The sequence below is a fragment of the Mirounga angustirostris genome, unplaced genomic scaffold (assembly GCF_029215605.1).
Source record: "Mirounga angustirostris isolate CCGP_5_RB_7025 unplaced genomic scaffold, mMirAng1.0.hap1 SCAF_6, whole genome shotgun sequence".
In the NCBI taxonomy this organism is placed as follows: domain Eukaryota; kingdom Metazoa; phylum Chordata; class Mammalia; order Carnivora; family Phocidae; genus Mirounga; species Mirounga angustirostris.
In genome coordinates this window covers 37,545,395-37,567,941 of record NW_026991714.1, presented here as the reverse complement: position 1 = coordinate 37,567,941, position 22,547 = coordinate 37,545,395, and the positions used below count along the sequence as shown (strand labels likewise).

General features: G+C 34.7%; 1 protein-coding gene across 4 annotated transcripts in view; it reads right to left on the bottom strand.

Annotated features, from left to right (window-relative positions):
* PPP2R5A (protein phosphatase 2 regulatory subunit B'alpha) overlaps positions 1 to 22,547 on the bottom strand; it is a 72,983-nt gene that overhangs the window by 23,417 nt on the left and 27,019 nt on the right. For 3 of the 4 annotated variants that reach the window (XM_045877178.3, XM_045877180.1, XM_054507974.2), the window contains exons 2-3: positions 16,826 to 17,022; positions 13,787 to 13,888 (exon numbers count right to left, since the gene is read on the bottom strand). In XM_045877178.3, coding sequence (XP_045733134.1) covers positions 13,787 to 13,888; positions 16,826 to 17,022 — 299 coding nt within the window. Of the gene's footprint in view, positions 1 to 13,786; positions 13,889 to 16,825; positions 17,023 to 21,634; positions 21,817 to 22,547 lie in introns of those variants that run through there. The other variant, XM_054507973.2, reaches the window with a different exon arrangement.

The following is a 22,547-nucleotide window of genomic DNA, read 5'->3' as shown; positions in this document are numbered from 1 at the left end:
AATACGTTAATTGTAGGAGTCCTCAATACTCCTCTCTCAGCAATGGACAGAACATCTAAGCAGAAAATCAACAAGGAAACAAGAGCTTTGAATGATACATTGGACCAGATGGACCTCATAGATATTTACAGAACACTCCACCCTAAAACAACAGAATACTCATTCTTCTCGAGCGCACATGGAACCTTCTCCAGAATAGGCCATATACTGGGTCACAAATCAGGTCTCAACCGATACCAAAAGACTGAGATGATTCCCTGCATATTCTCAGAACACAATGCTCTAAAACTGGAACTCAATCACAAGAAAAAAATTGGCAGAAGTTCAAACACTTGGAAGCTAAAGACCACTCTGCTCAAGAATGTTTGGGTCAACCAGGAAATCAAAGAAGAACTTAAACAATACATGGAAATCAATGAGAACGAAAACACATCAGTCCAAAACCTATGGGATACTGCAAAGTTGGTCCTAAGGGGGAAATACATAGCCATCCAAGCCTCACTCAAAAAAATAGAAAAATCCCGAATTCACCAACTAACTCTACACCTTAAAGAACTAGAGAAAAAGCAACAAACGATGCCTAAGCCACACATTAGAAGAGAAATAATTAAAATTAGAGCAGAAATCAATGAATTAGAAACCAGAAACATAGATTAGATCAATGAAACCAGAAGTTGGTTCTCTGAAAGAATTAATAAGATTGATAAACCACTGGCCAGACTTATCCAAAAGAGAAAGGACCCAAATTAATAAAATTATGAATGAAAGGGGAGAGATCACGACTAACACCAAGGAAATAGAAACAATTATTAGAAATTATTATCAACAACTATATGCCAATAAACTGAGCAATCTGGATGAAATGGAGGTCTTCCTGGAAACCTATAAGCTGCCAAGACTGAAAAAGGAAGAAACTGACAACCTGAATAGGCCAATAACCAGTAACGAGATTGAAGCAGCGATCAAAAACCTCCCAAAAAACAGGAGTCCAGGGCCTGATGGATTCCCTGGGGAATTCTACGAAACATTCAAAGAAGAAATAATACCTATTCTACTGAAGATGTTTCAAAAAATAGAAACAGAAGGAAAACTTCCAAACTCATTCTATGAGGCCAGCATTACCTTAATCCCCAAACCAGGCAAAGACCCCATCAAAAAGGAGAATTTCAGACTGATATCCCTGATGAATATGGATTCCAAAATCCTCAACAAAATCCTAGCTAATAGGAACCAACAATACATTAAAAGGATCATCCACCACGGCCAAGTGGGATTTATCCCCGGGATGCAAGGGTGGTTCAACATTCGCAAATCAATCAATGTGATAGAACACATTAATAAGAGGAGGGAGAAGAACCATATGGTCCTCTCAATTGATGCAGAAGAAGCATTTGACAAAATACAACATCCTTTCCTGATTAAAACTCTCCAGAGTATAGGGATAGAGGGAACATTCCTCAAGTTCATAAAATCCATCTATGAAAAACCCACAGCGAATATCATCCTCAATGGCGAAAAGCTGAGAACCTTTCCCTTAAGATCAGGAACACGTCAAGGATGCCCACTCTCGCCACTATTGTTCAACATAGTACTAGAAGTCCTAGCAACAGCAATCAGACAACAAAAAGAAATAAAAGGTATTCAAATTGGCAAACAAGAAGTCAAACTCTCTCTTTTCGCGGACGACATGATACTTCATGTGGAAAACCCAAAAGACTCTACCCCCAAATTACTAGAACTCATACAGCAAAAATTCAGTAATGTGGCAGGATACAAAATCAATGCACAGAAATCAGTTGCTTTCTTATACACTAACAATGCAACTGTAGAAAGAGAAATTAGAGAAACGATTCCATTTACAATAGCACCAAAAACCGTAAGATACCTCGGAATAAACCTAACCAAAGAGGTAAAGGATCTATACTCTAGGAACTACAAAACACTCATGAAAGAAATTGAAGAAGACACCAAAAGATGGAAAAATATTCCATGCTCATGGATCGGAAGAATAAGCATTGTTAAAATGTCTATGCTACCCAAAGCAATCTATACCTTCAATGCCATCCCGATCAAAATTCCAATGACATTTTTCAAAGTGCTGGAACAAACAATCCTAAAATTTGTATGGAATCAGAAAAGACTCTGAATCGCCAAGGAAATGTTGAAAAAGAAAAACAAAGCTGGGGGCATCACGTTGCCCGATTTCAAGCTATATTACAAAGCTGTGATCACCAACACAGCATGGTACTGGCACAAAAACAGACATACAGACCAATGGAAAGAACCCAGATATGGACTCTCAACTCTATGGTCAAATAATCTTTGACAAAGCAGGAAAAAACATGCAATGGAAAAAAGATAGTCTCTGCAATAAATGGTGCTGGGAAAATTGGACAGCCACATGCAGAAGAATGAAACTCGACCATTCTCTAACACCATTCACAAAGATAAACTCCAAGTGGATGAAAGACCTCAATGTGAGACAGGAATCCATCAAAATCCTAGAGAGAACATAGACAGTAACCTCTTTGACATCACCCACAGCAACTTCTTTCAAGATACATCTCCAAAAGCTAGTGAAACAAAAGCAAAAATGAACTTTTGAGACTTCATCAAGATAAAAAGCTTCTGCACAGCAAAGGAAACAGTCAACAAAACAAAGAGGCAACCCACAGAATGGGAGAAGATATTTGCAAATGACACTACAGATAAAGGGCTGGTATCCAAGATCTATAAAGAACTTCTCAAACTCAACACCCAAAAAACAAATAATCAAGTCAAAAAGTGGGCAGAAGAAATGAAAAGACACTTCTCTGAAGAAGACATACAAATAGCTAACAGACACATGAAAAAATGTTCATCATCATTAGCCATCAGGGAAATCCAAATCAAAACCACACTGAGATACCACCTTACACCAGTTAGAATGGCCAAAATGGACAGGGAAAGAAACAACAAATGTTGGAGAGGTTGTGGAGAAAGGGGAACCCTCTTACACTGTTGGTGGGAATGCAAGTTGGTACAGCCACTTTGGAAAACAGTGTGGAGGTTCCTCAAAAAATTAAAAATAGAGCTACCCTATGACCCGCAATTTCACTCCTGGGTATTTACCCCAAAGACATAGATGTAGTGAAAAGAAGGGCCATATGCACCCCAATGTTCATAGCAGCAATGTCCACAATAGCCAAACTGTGGAAAGAGCCGAGATGCCCTTCGACAGACGAATGGATAAAGAAGATGTGGTCCATATATACAATGGAATACTACTCAGCCATCAGAAAGAATGAATACCCAACTTTTACATCAACATGGATGGGACTGGAAGAGATTATGCTAAGTGAAATAAGTCAAGCAGAGAAAGTCAATTATCATATGGTTTCACTTATTTGTGGAACATAAGGAATAGCATGGAGGACATTAGGAGAAGGAAGGGAAAAATGGGCGGGAGGAATTGGAGGGAGAGATGAACCATGAGAGACTATGGACTCTGAGAAACAAACAGGGTTTTAGAGGGGAGGGTGGTGGGGGATGGGTTAGCCCGGTGATGGATATTAAGGAGGGCACGTACTGCATGGTGCACTGGGTGTTATATGAAAACAATGAATCGTGGATCACCACATCAAAAACCAATGATGTATTGTATGGTGACCAACATAACATAATAAAATTTTAAAAAAATTATATGGCACAGACTATGAGTGGAGAAGACATTTAGAAAAGAGCTATATCATTGTGGAATAAAATAAGAAAAGTTTTAAGGAGGACTTGCAACTTGAGCCCTACATTTGATTTGATTTTGGATAAGCCAAGAAGAAAAAGGGCTTATTATAGAAAGGCAGGACATGTCTTGAGAAGCAGATGGTGTAGGTTATGGGTTGGTGCGTATGCAATCAGAGACTCAGAATCTTTATGCAGATCCTTAGTTCAGTGGAAGTTAAGATTTGTGGTAAGGTGGGACCAGGTTAAACATGAGTCAAGTATGGCATGCACTAGCCTATATACTCTACCTCTTAAGATCTGCATCAGATATATAGGGCTTAAGGCTTAATACCACTAAAAATAATCACATGTCTTTTGGGAGACTTGCTGAATCCTCTAAATCACATATTCAGTTGAAACCTATGCCTATCACAGATACCACATTATTATTCTTTTTTTTTTTTTTTAAAGATTTTATTTATTTGACAGAGAGAGACAGCGAGAGCAGAAACACAAGCAGGGGGAGTGGGAGAGGGAGAAGCAGGCCTCCCGCCGAGTAGGGAGCCCGATGTGGGACTCGATCCCGGGACCCCAGGATCATGACCTGAGCCGAAGGCAGACGCTTAATGACTGAGCCACCCAGGCGCCCCACATTATTATTCTTTACATAGTTTTCTCTCCATCATTGACCTGACACAGTGAACATTAAGTGACCAGTCAAGATTAGCAGCAAACTGCTTTTATGCAGCCAACTTAGCACCACTGAAGAGATAACAAAAGGTTATCTAATAAACACATGCTGAGTAATGTTAGAAGTAAAATAAACACTAGTGATCTACAGAGCTGAAAATCTTCAAGATGGCACAATTAAGACTATGCTTCTATAAAATGGTACCCTGTCCCCATGGTCACGCTCTCTATACTCTTTATCCTGCATTACTTTTTTTCCTTGCTTATTATACCCTGACAGAGTATTATTTTTCATTCCACTAGAATATAAAAGATTTTGCTTTTTTGTTCACTACTTTACCCCCAATATTTAGAAGAATGCCTTTAACACAATATTTACTGAATGAATAAAAATCATAGTTATGGAGAGACTGTTTCTGTGTAATTACTAAAGTTCCTCTATATTCTTCTATATGAAGAAATAATTTGCTCTAAGAAACTAAGAAACAGTCCTGCAAAGAACAATAGATACTTTCAGCAATGGAGTTATTTCTCTAGTAAACTGGCAAATTTCACATATGTTCAACATATGGCTGGTCCTACTTCTGTGAACCAAAAAAATACCCTAAAAGATAAAAGATAAGTACAAAATGTAAAAAGATAACTAAAAATGGGTAATCTTACCATTCTACTCCATAATGACCATGTCTTTCCTAAGGTAGTTAAAATATATAAAATTCTGATCTTCACCAATAAAAGACTTTAGAAGAAGGTACAGCAAAAACACATAGATGATTAAAGTATCTGAAAATAAGATCTATACAAAAAGTTTCTAAAGGAACCAAAAATGTTTGGCCCAGAGAGGCAAAAAGACTAAGAAGCAACTTTAATGAACTGTATATACACAAAAGGCTCTCTTCAAGGAATATGGTGGCCCAATGTTTTCCAAACTCTATCAAGAGGAAACTTTTTTTTTTTTTTTTAAGATTTTATTTGTCAGAGAGAGAGAGAGAGAAAGAGCACAAGCAGGGGGAGTGGCAGGCAGAGGGAGAATCAAGCTCCCCACTGAGCAAGGAGCCAGATGCAGGACTTCATCCCAGGACCCTGGGATCATGACCTGAGCTGAACGCAGACACTTAATCTAGTGAGTCACCCAGGCAACCCAATTTAAATGGGTTTTAAAATTGATTTAATATATGAAAGAATTCATGTCATACTTAACATATACTGAACTAAATGAGATGTGCCTGAACACCGAATCCAAGAACTATTTGAATGTGAAGGTGTACACTGTAAAATGTAAAATGTGTTATGTTTCCAGTTTAAATTTCTAATTGTAGAGGACAAAAAGAAGAGTTTCTAGTCCCTAAATACAGGTTACTCTTAAAAAGGTCTATGTTTTAGGCAGCACCCAACATAATTACATCTTAAGTATCTGTGCCACTAAAGAAAATAACTAATAAAAGAAAATTAAAATACTAATCTGCCTGTATTCCAGGCTAATACAGCAGCCAAGCCTCCCTAATTATCTAAAAGTCAGTGTACAGAAAATTATAATCTTGTTTGTCCTCAATAAATACAAAGCAATAATACTTAGGAAAGAAAATAAAAAATAATTTATAACTGTTAATTAATACTTACCATATAATAATACATTTTGTAAATTAAAAGATGACCAGTCACCTACTATTAAAAAAGTTTTTGTTTCTTTCATTTATTCCATTTTTCCATTGCTTATTAGTATTTCCATTACAGTGTGAAAAAAAGAAAAAAGACAAACTATAATTTAGCACATTTTTAGGAAATTCATGAAACAAAATTTCGAAAGGTTTTGAAATTACTTGTGATTAGTCCCCTCATTAATTTAATGTTGATTTTTCATCCTATCAAATCAATTTCTAAAATCAAGTATCTGACAAGGTAAATGTAAAATGTAAATTTCTAATACAGAACAAAAAATTTCAGGTGAATTGATTTAAAGTACGTTAACAGGAAAACTTTCATTGAGCAAATTTCCTTGTGCTACAACTGTCTACAATTTCATTTATCAGAGCAGCTTTAATATTCCACCCTAAAAAAAGATGATTACATAATGATGTAGCAACAATATTCTGACAGATCCTATAAATCAGCCTACTCAGCATTTAGTAGTTTGATGTCCCTAAGACCATTTAATTGCCAAATTTTAAAACTGTATACTAAGTTTTAGTTACGAGAAAGATTTTTAACTATAAACATATATATCTAGGGCAGAGTCTTTTCATCGGGGTCATGGATGTATGAAAATTTCTTGTGTGTCTCTGTGTATTCTGTCTTGGGAGAAAACCCATTTTTTAAAAATCGTATTTTGAAAGCAACTCACCACCTCCTAAAATTTTAAGAACTGCTAGTTTCAGGGAATTCCAATGAAACTTCAAATCATACCAGTGAAAAATAGAAAGCATATTGTTTGTTTGGCTGAATTTTCACTGTTAATTTCCATGAGCATCTTAATATATCATAAAAATATCTTAATGGAGATACTATTTTTAGAAATTCAAAGACAGAGGAAACTTTTTCAGATTATCCAACTACATGTGATTAAAAAAGATCTAACTTACCAGCTAATAAGAATTTCATGCTTTTAAAACCTTTGCATTATTAAATATAGTACCATTAATTTTATATCACCTATGGTCTCAAATTTTACTTGAACTGGTGTTTGATGCTATTAAAAAAGTTTTCCACCTCAGATTTTCTAGTTCTATAAGTTCTAATGTGCTGATAAATCTTAAAATTTTTATCAGCTTTTGCTACTCCTAGGATTCCTCTTTCACTTTATTTAGATATATATATGCTAAAAAGAATAAATAAGTAAATGAGGCAGACTGTTAAAGTGTCCCAAAGAGTTAAAATATAAATTTCTTTCTCTTGTCTTTTAAAATAAAATGGAATGACCACTAAAAATATTAAGTCCTGGCAAAATAAAAATCAACAATGTAATTGGAAGTAACAGCGAGCACCCACATGTAAAGCAGGGTTTCTCTCTATCTCCCAGGAACTATATAGAAAATAGCTGATGTTGCTGATTATCCATCCTATTGTCATTAAAAACATATCATTTTTCATTTTACTCAAGACAGACTCTTCCCTCCAATGATTCTAGCCTGTGGCAGGCATTGTTGGTTGACTAATATAATACCCATTCCCTTCCTCTCATCTGTCTCTAATACTCACTGTCAGTCTGCCTTACAACTAGAGTAATCGAAAAAGGAAAAAGGGAATGGAGATAAGAAAGATGAACAACAGTCCAACAGAAAAAAGAGATTAAAAAAAATAAGACTTTAAGAGAAAGTAAGAGACACAGAGAGCCAAAGAAGAGCCTACACATGAATAGCTGGCATCTCCAAAGAAGAAAAACAAAGCAGTGCAACAAAAGAAATACTAGAAACTATTACTTAAAAAAACTTTTCAGAAATAAAAATAAAAGTGGACTTTTATAGTGAAATAGTACTCTTCAACTGAGAAAATTCATCTAGAAAAATCAACACTTATGTATGACCAGTAAAGCACTTGGCCATTAAAGGAAAAACATTCTTTAGGCATCCAAGCAAAAAAACCTAAGTCTTTATATAAGGGAAAGAAAATCAGACTGAAATCAGATGACAATGGAATAACATATTTAAGGTACGTAAGGAAAGATGAATCAAGGATTTTACATCAAATCAGGTTGATTTTTAAAAATTAAAGCTACACACAAATTGTTGTTATACATGCAAAACTCAGGGAATAATATTCCCATGAGTTCCTCTACTAAAGAATGAGCTCCAGGGGGCACCTGGCTGGCTCAGCTGGAAGAGCATGTTACTCTTGATCTTGGGGTGGGTGAGTCTGAGCCCCACACTGGGTGTAGAGATTACTTAAAATAAATAAAAACTTAAAAAAAAAAAAAAAAAGAATGAGCTCCAAATTACCAAGAAATGATTAGAGGAACTTTGACATAAGGAATGATGGTAAAATTAAATATATTACCATAGAACTAATAAAAAGCAATGGGCATAAAGGTAACAGAATAGTAGTCTACAAGGGTTACACGTTCTAACCAAGTAAGTATTATACAATAAAAAATATAAAGTTGAGGGAGGGGACAGAGAAGAGTGTATGGAAAGCAGAAGCTTTGAATTGCTATATAGGTATTTACTGTGAGAGTAAATGGATTATTACTTTACATTAGATGCTAGGTAAGTAGCAAGTGGGAGAAGAGACTACTTGGTAATTTCAGTATTGTTCATGCTAGGGAACCAATAAATGAGCTATAAGAGAAAGAACCAAGGGTTATCATATATCATATAAAGGTATCAGCATAAAGGTAACAATAAAAACAAAAATACACTTTTTCCCACATACCAAAAGTACTTAGCTTTTAAGAAAACAAGGGAAAAGAGAACAGTATAGTTTAGAAACTGTGCTAGTTTCTATGCATACATTATCCCATTCAATCTTTATACAATCCTGTTTTATTCCAGTTTTATAAAGGAGGATACAGGGAAGTTAAGCGGCTTAACCAGGTCATACAGGTAGAAAAGTATAAAAACTGGGATTTAAGTAGAGGTCTGTCATTAGAATCATTTCCATCTTCACCATGCTTTGTAATAATAATTCTCTTACTTGTTAGAATTTGTATATATAAACTTTTGTTCCATTTAACTAAGGTACATCCGTACCTATATAATTATATCGTTAAAAACTCACTTATGAGGGCTAAAAAAGAAAAAGTATGGCTAGTTGAATTATTTGGAAGATCTAATTTACTGGTGTTACAATGAAGCTAAAAAGGTATGAATTAAGCCTCATTAGAATTGGTATGTATTTATTTTAGGGCCACAGACTATATTTAAGATAAAGCTTTTAAAAATTAAGAGCAAGTACTCTGGAGTAATACTGGAGGTGTAAACCTAATTCGGCCATTTATTACTTTTATAATCTTGGGCAGGATTCTTATTCTCTTTTAGCTTCATATAAGCTTATGTATAAAATGTGAACATTATTTTTAAAAAATTTTTTATTTAAATTCAATATAGTTAACATATAGTGTATTATTAGTTTCAGGGGTAGAATTTAGTGATTCATTAGTTGCATATAACACCCAGTGCTCATTATATCAAGTGCCCTCCTTACTGCCCATCACCCATCCCCCTACCCTAAAATGTGAATATTATGGTGTTACCGAAAGGATTATATGAGATAATGTATATAAAGCAGTTGTCACTATCTCTGAAACATCTAAGTGCTTATAGTTATTGGTATTGCTATAATATAATTAGCTAATCATGATCAGCAGCCTTATAAATGAGCACTATTGGTTATATGTAGACATCTTCATTAAATTCTCTAGAAAAACATATCATTGTGCTTGCCTACATATTTCAGGTCATTAATATTATTTTTAAGATATAAAATTTGAAGCATTAATGGCAAGAGTCCTTTGAACACTTACTTTCTCCCTCAGAGCCTTGCTTTAAAATAAGAAAGTGTCATTTGAATATTCTCAGATTATTTTAACTAGACAACTGGGGAACAAAAACCAATGATCATTAAGACTAGATACATAAAAACACGTGCAAAAGAAACACTACACACATGTGAGTATAGTATTTTATGGCTATAAGGGAATCTTTGTAACAGTTTGTAAGTAGTGTAAGATGATCTACCCTAAATTCTACCTAAAGAGTTCTAGTTACTAAAAATGAACTAAAGTAGTGCCAATGTGATTCTACTGAATGAACCCTAGATGACATATTAAAGTCACATATTTGAGGGTATGTTTGAATGACGCAGTTAGAGCTAGATAGAAATAGGGAAGGTTTAATGGAAGAATTGGTCCTGCCTATATAATAAGTTTTTATTACCAATTTTCCAATTATATCTGAGGTGTGAACTGTCACACAATGGCATTTAGGTCAGGAAGACTACCCCTCCCTCAGTCTCAACTAAATAGATATGCTCTAGATAGAGACTTCTGAATAGCAGAGTGAGGACTTCAGTGACCTTGCTGACACACAAAAACAACCCAAAACAATCTGAGCTGGCATAAGAAAGAATGAGTAATGTGAAGGTAGATAAATAAAGATTATCCAGGTGTGGCTGGGGGTGGGGCTCAGTCGGTCAAGAGTCTGCTTTTGGCTCAGGTCATGATCTGAGGATCCTGGGATAGAGCCCCACGTCGGGCTCCTTGCTCAGCGGGGCGTCTGCTTCTCCTTCTCCCTCTGCCCCCCGCTTGTGTTCTCTCTCTCTCTCAAATAAACAAATAAAAATCTGAAAAAAAAATTTTTCATTAAAAAGTACATCATAAGGGGGAATGCGACTAGTGCAGCCACTGTGGAAAACAGTATGGAGGTTCCTCAAAAAATTAAAAATAGAACTACTCTACAATCCAGTAATTACACCAAAGAATACGAAAACACTAATTCAAAAAGATATATGCACCCCTATGTTTATTGCAGCATAATTTACAACAGCCAAATTATAGAAGTAGCCTAAGTGTCCATTGATAAATGAATATGGATAAAGGAAATGTGGTGTGTGTACACACACACACACACACTACATACACAATGGAATATTACTCAGCCATAAAGAAGATTGACATCTTGCCATTTGCAGCAACATGGATGGATCTAGAAGTATAGTGCTAAGTGAAATAAATCAGTCAGAGGAAGACAAATACCATATAACTTCACTCACATGTGGAATTTAAAAAAGAAAATAATAGAACAAAGAAGAAAAGAGACAAACCAAAAAACAGACTCTTAATTATAAAGAACAAACTGATGGTTACCACAGGGCAGGTGGGTGGGGGGAATGGGAGAAACAGATGAAGGGGATTAAGAATAAACTTATCACAGCGAGCACTGAGTAATGTACAGAATTGTTGAATCACTACACTGTATAACTGAAACTAATATAACACTGTATATTAACTATACTGGAATTAAATTTTTTTTAAAATCATAAGGAAGAGATAATACATTTACAGTACTGTACTGTATTTATCAAAGAAAATCTGCATATAAGTAGACCCATGCAGTTTAAACTCATGTTGTTCAAGGGTCAACTATACATAAAGAAATATAAAAGACAGTATAAATGTATTTTATTTAGAGTGCCTGGGTGGCTCAGTCAGTTGAGCATCTGCCTTCAGCTCAGATCATGATCCCAGGGTCCAGGGCTCCTTGCTCAGTGGGGAGCCTGCTTCTCCCTCTGCCTGCTCTGCCTGCCGCTTCCTCTGCTTGTGCTCTCTCTCTGACAAATAAATAAAATCTTAAAAAAAAATGTATTTTATTTATAACTCATTTATTCTACTGCTCTATAAGACAACCACATAAAACAGTAATTACAAAACTGTATTGGTGGGCATGTAAAAAGATCTATTTTGTGCCGCACCTGGATGGCTTAGTTAAGTGTCCAACTCTTGGTTTTGGCTCAGGTCATGATCTCAAAGTTGTGAAATTGAGCCCTGTGTCCGGCTCCCTACTCAGTGAAGAGTCTGCTTCCCCTCTCCCTCTGCACCCCACCCCCATGCTCTGTCTCTCTCAAATAAATAAATCTTAAAAAAAGATCTAATTTGTATGATAATACCACAAATAATATCACAAAAGAGGTGGGGGAGGCAATGGAGGTATACTGGACCAAAATTGTGTATATTATTGAAATTAAGTTAGTATTCAACCAAACTAGATTGTTTTAAGATGTTAACTGTAATCCCCAGAGTAACTACTAAGAAAATAAAAAATACAGTTAAAAAAAAACAAAGGCAGGGATGCCTGGGTGGCTCAATCAGTTAAGCATCTACCTTCGGCTCAGGTCATGATCCCAGGATCCTGGGATCTTAAAAAAAAAAAAAAAAAAAAAAGGAATTAAAATGGTACCCTAGAAAATACTTGTTTAATACAAAAAGCAGTAATGGAGAATAGAAAAACAAAAAGGCATGAAACATATAGAAAATAGCAAAATGGCAGATGTAAATCCTATCTAATTACATTAAATGTAAATGGATTAAACACTCCAATCAAAAGGCAGAGATTGTTGAAACTGATTAAAAAAACATGACCCAACTTTTAAAGACAAAATTTAAATTCAAAGAAACAGATTAAAAGTAAAAGGATGAAAAAGATATATCATGCAAACAGTAACCAAAAAATAGGTGAAGTGCCTATACTAATATCAGAAAAAATAAACTTGAGAAACTTTCTAGGTTATAATGACAAGGACCATCGAGATGGAAGATATAACAATTATAAACATAAGCAGCTAACAACAGGGCCCCAAAATACATGAAGAAAAACCTGACAGAATTGGAGAGAAACAGATAATTCAACAACAATAGCTGGAAACTTCAATATCTCCCTTTCAATAATGGATAGAATAAAAGATCAACAAGGAAATGGAAGACTTGAACAACCTTATGAGCCAATTAGACCTAACAGATCTCCACAGAACACTCTACCAAACCACCACAGAACACACATTCTTCTCAAGCACACATGAAACATTCTCCAGAATATACTGCATGTGAGGCCCTAATACAATCCTCAATGAACTTAAAGGACTGAAAACGTTCAAAGTATGTTCTCCAACCACAATGAAATAATTAGAAATTAGTAGCAGAAAGAAATGTGGTAGTCACAAGTATGCAGAAATTAAACAAATTCCTAAATAATAAAGAAGAAATCACAGGAAAACTAGAAAGTATGTGAGGTGAATGAAAACAAAAACACAACTTATCAAAATTTATGGGAAACATGTTAAAACAAAAACTGGTATATAAATGTTCATAATAGCTCTTGTTACAATAAGCCAAAACACCCATCAACTGATTAATGGATAAACAAAATGTGGTACACATCCAGAAAATGAAATATTATTGTCAGCAATTAAAAAGAATGAGGTATGGACACATGCAAGAACATTGCTGAACCTTGAAAATACTACGTTAAGTAAAAGAACCCAGACACAAAAGGCCACATATTAAATGATTTCACTTACATTAAATATTCATAACAGGCAAATCCATAGAGATGGAAAGTAGATTAGTAGTTGTCAGGGACTGTGGGGTTAGGGGAATGGGAAGTGACTGCTAATGTAAAGGGGGTTTCCATTTGGAGTGATGAAAAAATTCTAGAAATAGAAGTGGTGATGGTTACACAGCATTGTGAATGTACTTAATGCCACTGAATAGTACACTTTAAAATGGTTTAAATGATAAAAGTTAAGTGTACTTTATCACAATAAAAAAGTAAAAACATTTTGGGAAAAAGAAAATAATGGTAACACATTCTAAAAGTCAAATATTTTAAATAGACACTCAGATCTAAAAGAGAACCACCATGATTACAGCACAATATCATAAATGCAAAAATTGTCAATATATGTTTCATACTTGTATGTGAGGCCAAGAGGCCTCAAGCGTGGGTTCATCCTCTTCTGGATCAAAATCTGGATTATCACTTGGAGGAAGAGTACGGAAGATGTTAGCACTGATCTGTAAAGAAAAAGAAATTTAGATTTATGTTCTTTGTTGTATAATTAAATTAAACAATGTAAATGAAATATTTTAAAGATAACTTTAAGGAAAGAGTTAACTTGTGACTATAAGCCTAGTTAGCCTAGTTCAAAACCTATAAACCTCATCAAGATATGAAAAAGGTAGGTATTTGTTTCTCTTTTCTCTATCCCATAACTATGACTTCTTCAGATGCCAATCTACCAGACTTCTTTTGGATTCCTCCTTCCTTAAATTACAAGTTGTTCTTTCCAAGTTTTGCTTCACACACACACACACACACACACACACAAGGAGGGGAGGGGATTATGGGGGGAAAAACATGAAGTCCCTAAACTCTACCTATCTCTAACTTGATCCTTTTCATCTTTCTGCAATTCCCTCCATATTCTAATCCAGCCATTTACTTACTTTACAATCCAAAAGAGTTTGATAAAAGACCTCCTTTCCTATACACACACACCACACTAAGGAGAGGGGTGGGAGGGCAGAATACTTTCACTGCAATTGCAAACATATTTTATAATACCCCGGTGGTGATTTAATGTATTTCATCTACTCTTAGCCTTTTTTTTAAAAAAAGGCTGATGTCTCTGAAATCAGGATGTGAGATTCTTCATTTCAGATTCAATGAAATACAATATTTATAATTTCATCATTCACACTGTCTCAGCACCAAGGTAAAGTTCACATCTTTTTTCTCTAGCAAAGGTTAGGCTGTGGTGCCAACTCACAATTCTTTGAAGAATGATGAACAGACTGAGAGACCACATGGTTTAGTAAACATTTAAGGCCATACTATTAAGGAGTTGGTCACCTGAAATAAACTATTTAGGGAATAAAGGATGAGACGAGAGCTGTTTGGTGGTGCAAGCAAATTTCCAACTATTCTTATGAAGTGGCATCTATGGTCAGCCAAAGAACTGCTAACAGTCAATTACTATAACCATAAGACTTAGAAAGTAATAACCTAGAATGTGATCTGCTAGAACTCAACATGAAGGCAGAACCAAGAGTTTGATGGATATCAATTTCACAAAGAATGGCAGAAAGTCACAGATAAAACTTGAAAAGGAAATATATCCTATAAGAAGGCATAATTTGCCTTTGAGATCATACTTATTATTGGGAGTAAAAAAAAAAAAAACCTTGTAGCCACCAACAAATGTAACTGTACATAACAAATATACGTAAGAGCTTTACAGGGCCAACAGGGTGAGTTGGCTTCACACTTGTCTAGAAATTAAGTGCCCAGAAGTTAAAAAAAAAAAAAAAAAAAAAAAAGACAAAACATACACACCCTTTTTCTTGAGGAAAGAAATTAAATCCCATAATTTATTATTACATAGCAAATTACAGAATAATTTGACTCAAATATTTGAGCATTTTCAATATGCAAATATTTAAGTCATTTCAATATCCAAGTCAATAACGTTAAGTAATCTCTACACCCAACATGGGGCTCAAACTCACACAAGAGTTGCATGCACTACCCACTGAGCCAGCCAGTCAATACCTTTATGGAGATAAAAATAAAGTACCTTTTCCAGTATTTTCAAAATTCATGAATACAAACAATTTGAAATCAGTAAAAATCAGTAAAATGAAAATATGTTCCCCTGAACATATTTTAATGATAAACACAAAACAAAAAACAAAATAAGTTTATCAGTATTCAATATTTCCATTTTCAAACTGTCACTTTTTACTGTCTATTGAGTTTTGGAAGCCGATTTTATTTTGATCAGTGTTCTCTGTACAGCTAATCTTTTTTTTTTTTTTTTAAAGATTTTATTTATTTATTTAATTGACAGGGAGAGAGAGAGAGAGAGAGAGACAGCATGAGAGGGAACACAAGCAGGGGGAGTGGGAGAGGAAGAAGCAGGCTTCCGGCTGAGCAGAGAGCCCGATGTGGGGCTCGATCCCAGGACCCTGGGATCATGACCTGAGCTGAAGGCAGTCGCTTAACCAACTGAGCCACCCAGGTGCCCCTCTGTACAGCTAATCTTTTAAAAATTCTTTAAGGCTTTTATTTTCAATTAAAACAAAACAAAACAAAATTTTCTAGTACAGGGTGATGAAAGAAAACTGAACTAGTATAACAAGGCCAAATTTAGCTACATTTTATTCTTCCCCCAGAACATGTATTAGGCAAGGGGAAGGAAATGAAGACAAGTACAAATTATACTTGCTGTAACCTTCTATACCCGGGTAACATTTAAGCTTCAATATGTACTCAGTGACTCTCTAATTACTCCAACTAAATTTTTTGTATTTTGTTACTGTGCACCAAAATACAAAAATCACAAATCCTAAACAAATTTCTACTATTTGATGGAGAATAAGGTTGAATTATTAATAAACAATATCCTAAACAACCTTACTAATAAAGTTAGCAGTAATTTATTTTTCAGAGAATTCATACACTTATTTACGTTGTTTAACTTTTCAAAGGTCCTGAGTTTTTATTAAAATTCAAGTGTTACAGACTCTATAAATATATTAAAGTATTCTAAATAAATATAATTTGTTAGATCTGACTCCTTTACCCAACTGCTGAAATGTACAGAATCCCACAGATTTTCATTGTTCCTCTCTTCCCACTTTAGACATTCTCCCTTAGTGACAAATTCAGCCCTATGATAATCATCTATCAGTCTGTATAATCTTAAGCCTACATCTTTCTCCGAAGCTCTGGATCTGCACTATACAGTATGGCAGCCACCAGCCACTGCGGCTATTGAATTTTCAAACTATTATAAGCAATGACAGCATTATTGGAATGAATGGATAATCTTTCAAATGGACTACTTTAAAAACATTTTGAGTACACTGATTATTGCACATTTATTAAAAATCAGTCTCAGTAATTCATAATTACACCTCAGATCTTACTTGAATTTATATAAATCTTACCATTTTTACTATATCAGAATATGCTGATTCAACAATTACACCACGATTAGTTGAAACATACTCAACCAGTTCATTCAGTGTTGCTCTTTTAATTTCTTTGCTCTTCAAGTCTGAAACAGAGTCCATGAAATCAAACAGTATACAACACTGCTGCAACTTCTGACAGAAAAGCTCTTGTTGTTCATTGGAAGTGGCATCTATAAATAAAAACAAAGAAAAACTTAGAAATATCCTACTCCGAAATTACCTTTAATATGCTTATTAATTTTATAGAAGCTATTTATACACATAAAGCTTCTCTCAAAAATATAGTGAGGAAAAAAAAAATCTACTGAAAAATTCATCCATCTAATCTCATCATTCATGCCAGAAACCAGGAAACATAATGGACTTTTCCTCCTCTCTCACTACCTATAATCAATCATTAAATGTTACTGATTCTGTTTCTTTAACATATCTGGAATCTATCCTTTTCTTGTCATTCCCACTGCCATTTTAATACCCTCATCATCCATCATCTAGAATACAAAAGCGATATCCTAACTGCTCCTCTTGCCTGTTCCCATAACTACTACAACTTCTGATTTATCTTCTAAACAATCTCAAAAGCTAAAATCTTGCTAAAAGGAGAATCAATCTGATCACACTAAATACTTTTCAATGATCCTCCAAAAATTACAAATGGAGGCTCAAACTCCTCAGGATTGTACACAAAATTCAGCTGTCTACTGTCAACAATCATCTCTCAACACTTTCCAGCATGCACCCTCACTTTGGTTAAACCATATTCCCTGCAACTTGTGAATATTTTACAGTTTCCTCTGCCTGGAATGCCCTTTTCCCCACATTCCCACCCTGGGAACTCTCCCCATTTATTATATTTCAGCAGAAACATATTCCCCTCAGAAACTCTAAGACACTAAAGCTAACTGGTTAATTCACTTTTAGCCAAATGTATCTTAGGTGTGTTATCTCTACTGTAACATTTATTGTTCTGTATTCTATTTCAATTATGTTTTACATGTACAACACTCCTAAACTATGAGGCCACTAAAGACAGGAAACAAGTGTGATCTTTATCTCTATCTCTGTGTCTCTCTCTCCCTCCCCACCACCTCATATCTAGTACAGTGCCTGACATACAGCAGACATTCAATAAATGTTTATTTTTACCCTCTACTTATTATAAAAATATGGGCACATAATATTGATTTGATTCTAACAAATGTATTAAATCCTTTTGTTTCCAACATTTGAAAAATAACAAAACTTCAATTCTGAACTTTCACATCTGTAAACAAGGACCTTCAATTAGCTCAATTATTTAAGTTTCTTGACTACTGAGATTAAATTTTAAAAAATCATACAGATGTCTACTATACTGATACTTAGTTTGAAAAAGTATAAGATGTACACCTCTGCTTTTTGTAAGCTTCCCAATTATGCTAAATTTATTAGATTGGGTATGTGTTATACACTAGAGAAGGGGTGATTCGTTGAGCTGTAAAAATCCTTCTCAACTCATTCTGTACAGGAAATCCCTCAGTTTTCTCAGTTAGTAATACCTTTATCTATTTATAAAGATATCTATATCCTCATTATATAATTTTATATATTTATTATAACATATATTAGATTTTTATATATAATTAAATTCCATTATAGTGATGGGGAATATAGGGGAAATAAGTGCCATACCTTTACAAGCTAACTCAGTTCTGAGTTTTAAAATATTTTTAAGCTATTTTTTCCTTATGCTAAAAGCAATACAAACTCATACAATAGCCCATTTTAATATGTGGTCACCTTGTTAGCCAGTCCGAATTTTCTTCTTCCTCCTGCTACCCACTCTTCAACATGAAATCACTCCTTTTCTTGTTCTCCAAAGGCCATGTGTTTGCTTAAACTCTTTTCCCTACCTGAAATACCATACCAGGTTTCCTCCCCTATGTTTCCAAATCCTGCTCACCCTCTAAGAATAAACTTAAATCTCACATTCTCCACAAAATTTCCCTTAGGTAGTAGTACGTCAGGATACAGTGATCCCTCCCTTCTCTGAACATCTACGGTACTCACAGTCTCAAACATACAGTTGAGTATGCATTATCTTCAAGCTTGTATTTAACAAATATTTCTTTTATTACCCACCAAAAGATTTCAGGCTCCTCAAAGGCAAGGATCATTCACTAAACAACATTCCTTTTTATTTCTTTTACGTCTAGTGTAGAGTATATAAAGAGTCAACAAATACGTATTTGATGTTTGAAAATACTCCTAAATTTGAGGTGTAAAGATTATGCACTGAAAAACAGGCTATAGAGTAAGCTCAAATTGGTGCTGGATATCAGAAGTGGCATGAATAGTAAATTATTACATCATATAATGCTTAAGAATTTACAACAATGACCATTTTATCAATAATCTACCTTGATGGTAGACTTAAATAGATTAAATGAGATAATGATCATGAAGCTGAGTGCATATATTTCAAAATAGAATATAAATGGAAGACATTCTTCTCTTACAGCACAGGCCAAAAGCCTCTGGCTAACATGTCAGAAGACACAAAATGATTTCTAGGATTGCCAAATAGAACATTGAGGATTATGTTCCATACAAAGAAAAAAAAAAGCTTCATTTTCTGGGCACCTAACTCTTGAGAATCTTCTCTAGAAAGAAATTAATGTTTTTCATAGCTTCTCTATTCAGTAATTCATTTCTTAACCTAAAGATTTATTTTTTCTCCTCCAGATGCTCAGATGGGATAGGTCACATCTGGATCTTCCCAAATATTAGAAATATTTAGAAATCAGTTAACATTTCAACTCCTTTGGCTCTGAGTTAAAACAGACATTTTTTTTTTAAATTTTATTTTATTTATTTGAGAGAGAGAGAAACAGAGGTAGCATGAGCGGGGAGGACAGGGAGAAGCAGGCTTCCTGCTGAGTAGGGAGCCAGACTCAGGGCTTGATTCCAGACCAGGACCCGAGCCGAAAGCAGAAGCTTAACCGACTGAGCCACTCAGGTACCCCTAAAATAGACATTTCCAATCCTCAATTATTTTTAGGTATTAAAGAATAGAAAAATCTTTTCCCATCTAACCCTTCCTGTAAATACATGTTCTTATTAAGCAGTTTGCTGAGCTACATAATAAAATATAATACCACTGCTAACATTAGTGTCCTTCATGCCAAACAGAATATTAAGTATTTCATATGTGCTAACTTTCAAAACAATCCTTAGCTCTGAAAGTTAGAGATGGTTTCCTGTCTTCAAGAGATTAGAAACTGCTAGGTTCATGACATGCAACATTTTTATATAGGTCAAAAACATTTTTATAATGGTTATCCTAAAAAAAAGACAATTATGGTTTTCATCAAGAAGTTATAAAATATTTTGCACTTGTAGATGTTTAATATGTCCCAACTCTTAGGTACCTTTCTGAAACACCATTTACACTGAATTTTCTCATAAGAAAAAAAAAGAAAAGCAAAAAATGTATTTCAATAGATTGAAAAAATATCAGACTATATTCTGGCTATACTTCATAAATATGGATAACAATTTGTGAGAAAAAGAATGCATAATAATTCTCTTTGTTAAATGTAAAAAGCACTGACAAAATTTACATTGGCCACTTTATACTTTAACTTCACCATTATAAGAATGCTTGCAAATGAAGTCTGTTATTCTCAATGATGTTTCAGTTTGGCAATGTCTAATATTTAGGCAGTAATGTCACATATTGTTCTGACTTGGTCATTTTTAGTGGGCTAATGTTAATTATCCGTTTGCCATTTTCAATGTGGATAATGTCTATTCCAATTCCTATGGTGATAACGTCTTTGCCTGGGATTCTCTATCTGCAATATTCACTGATGTTTTCTACCAGAAGTTCACTTAGTGGTTTAAAAATAAAAATACCTGTGGAAACATACAAGTTCACAGGAAAAAATCAGAACACCTTATGGTACTACATCATACAGTAACTAGAATGGTAGATGCACACAGTGTAATTGTTTTGCATCATCCCCTGAGTACAAGACAGCATTTGCTTAGTCACCTTGAAGTTAATTACCAGAAGAGACCCCAAATTTTTGTTGGAGCAGTTTAAATCAGGTCTTCTTGAAATGATGACATGTATCTATTTCAAATGGATTATTAATTTCTTCTAAAATGTGTAAATAAATCAGGAATAAAGGATGAGTATTTAAAATCCTAGTGACTGCCATTTAAATGAAGAGAGAAACCCAGTCCTGTCATTAACCTAGAAGTATATTTTGACTTCCCTAAGTATTTACTTGAGAGCAGTTTAGACCAGCAATTTTTACCAGTAATTATTATCACAGTGTATCATATTCAACAATTTAAAATGCCTTAAGTCTTTAAAATTCCTCAAGGAAATCTGATTACAACTTAAAAATATTATGACCTGAAATACCAATTTACATTTATCTCTTCAATAACATCAGAGCTAAGGATTTATTAAAGTGCTCTTCTAGAAAACATTACTAAATCCCCAATATGGAAATTACAGAAAATACAAGAAAAACTGCACAAAGAATTATCTAAAAAACAGATGTGCCTTGCCTTGCAAAATACATAATTGGTTTAAAGTTGACTGGAAGATGACTTTTTCAAATGCATCTTAACTGTCTTCCATTTTTTTAAGACTGAAATTTGATACCACTAAAAAATTTTCACTACTGTAGAAATCCCTGCATGGTCTTAGGCAGAAGGAGAATCAAGACAACTCTAGGAAAGTGAGACATTTCATCTTTGAAGATTAACACAATTTTTAAAACTCACAAAAGTCCTGGGGCGCCTGGGTGGTGCAATCGGTTGAGCATCCAGCTCTTGGTTTCATCTCAGGTCATGCATGATCTCAGAGTTGTGAGACAGAGCCTGTGTGGGGAGTCAGCTTGAAATGCTTTCCCTCCCTCTGCCCCTCTAGCCTGTGCATGCTCCCTCACACTCACTCTCTCTCTAAAATAAATAAACAAATCTTACAAACAAACAAAACAAAAAAACCTCACAAAAGTCCTGTTAGGTTTCCCTACTTATCTCTAATTTTTTTTTTAATACACAGTGTAAATATGTACCCGGCTCACATTTTAAGGAATACTGCTCTAGAGAACTGTTTTTCAAGGTGTGAGTTGCAACCCACTGGTGCTTAGTAGATCATTTTAGTGGGTCGTGACCAGAATTTTAAAATATATATAAAATATCAGTATGTTGCAGGGCGCCTGGGTGGCTCAGTCAGTTAAACATCTGACTCTTGGTTTCCGCTCAGATCACGATCTGATGGGTCCTTAAGATCAAGCACCCCTACCCCCTCAGGCTCATGCGCAGGGGGGGAATCTGCTTGAGGATTCTCTCCCGCTGCCCCTCCCCCCACTCTCACATGCATGCTCTTCTGTCTCTCAAATAAATAAATCTTAAAAAAAAATTAAGGTGTTGCATGTATATGAGTACAATGTGTTTATAAAATGGGTTTATTATAGTTTGCAGTCAAAAAGTCTGACAGCCACTGCTTTACATTATGTAAAGTACTATCAGAGCCCACACTACATAGCATGCCCAAGATCACAAAACAAATCTGTAATGAAAATGGGATTCAAATCACTTAGAATGCAAGAACAAGTATAAGACTATAGTCTTTGAAATATCAACTGTTCCTCTAATAGCTGTATTCTAAATCCTTACCCACTTAGAGATTCAC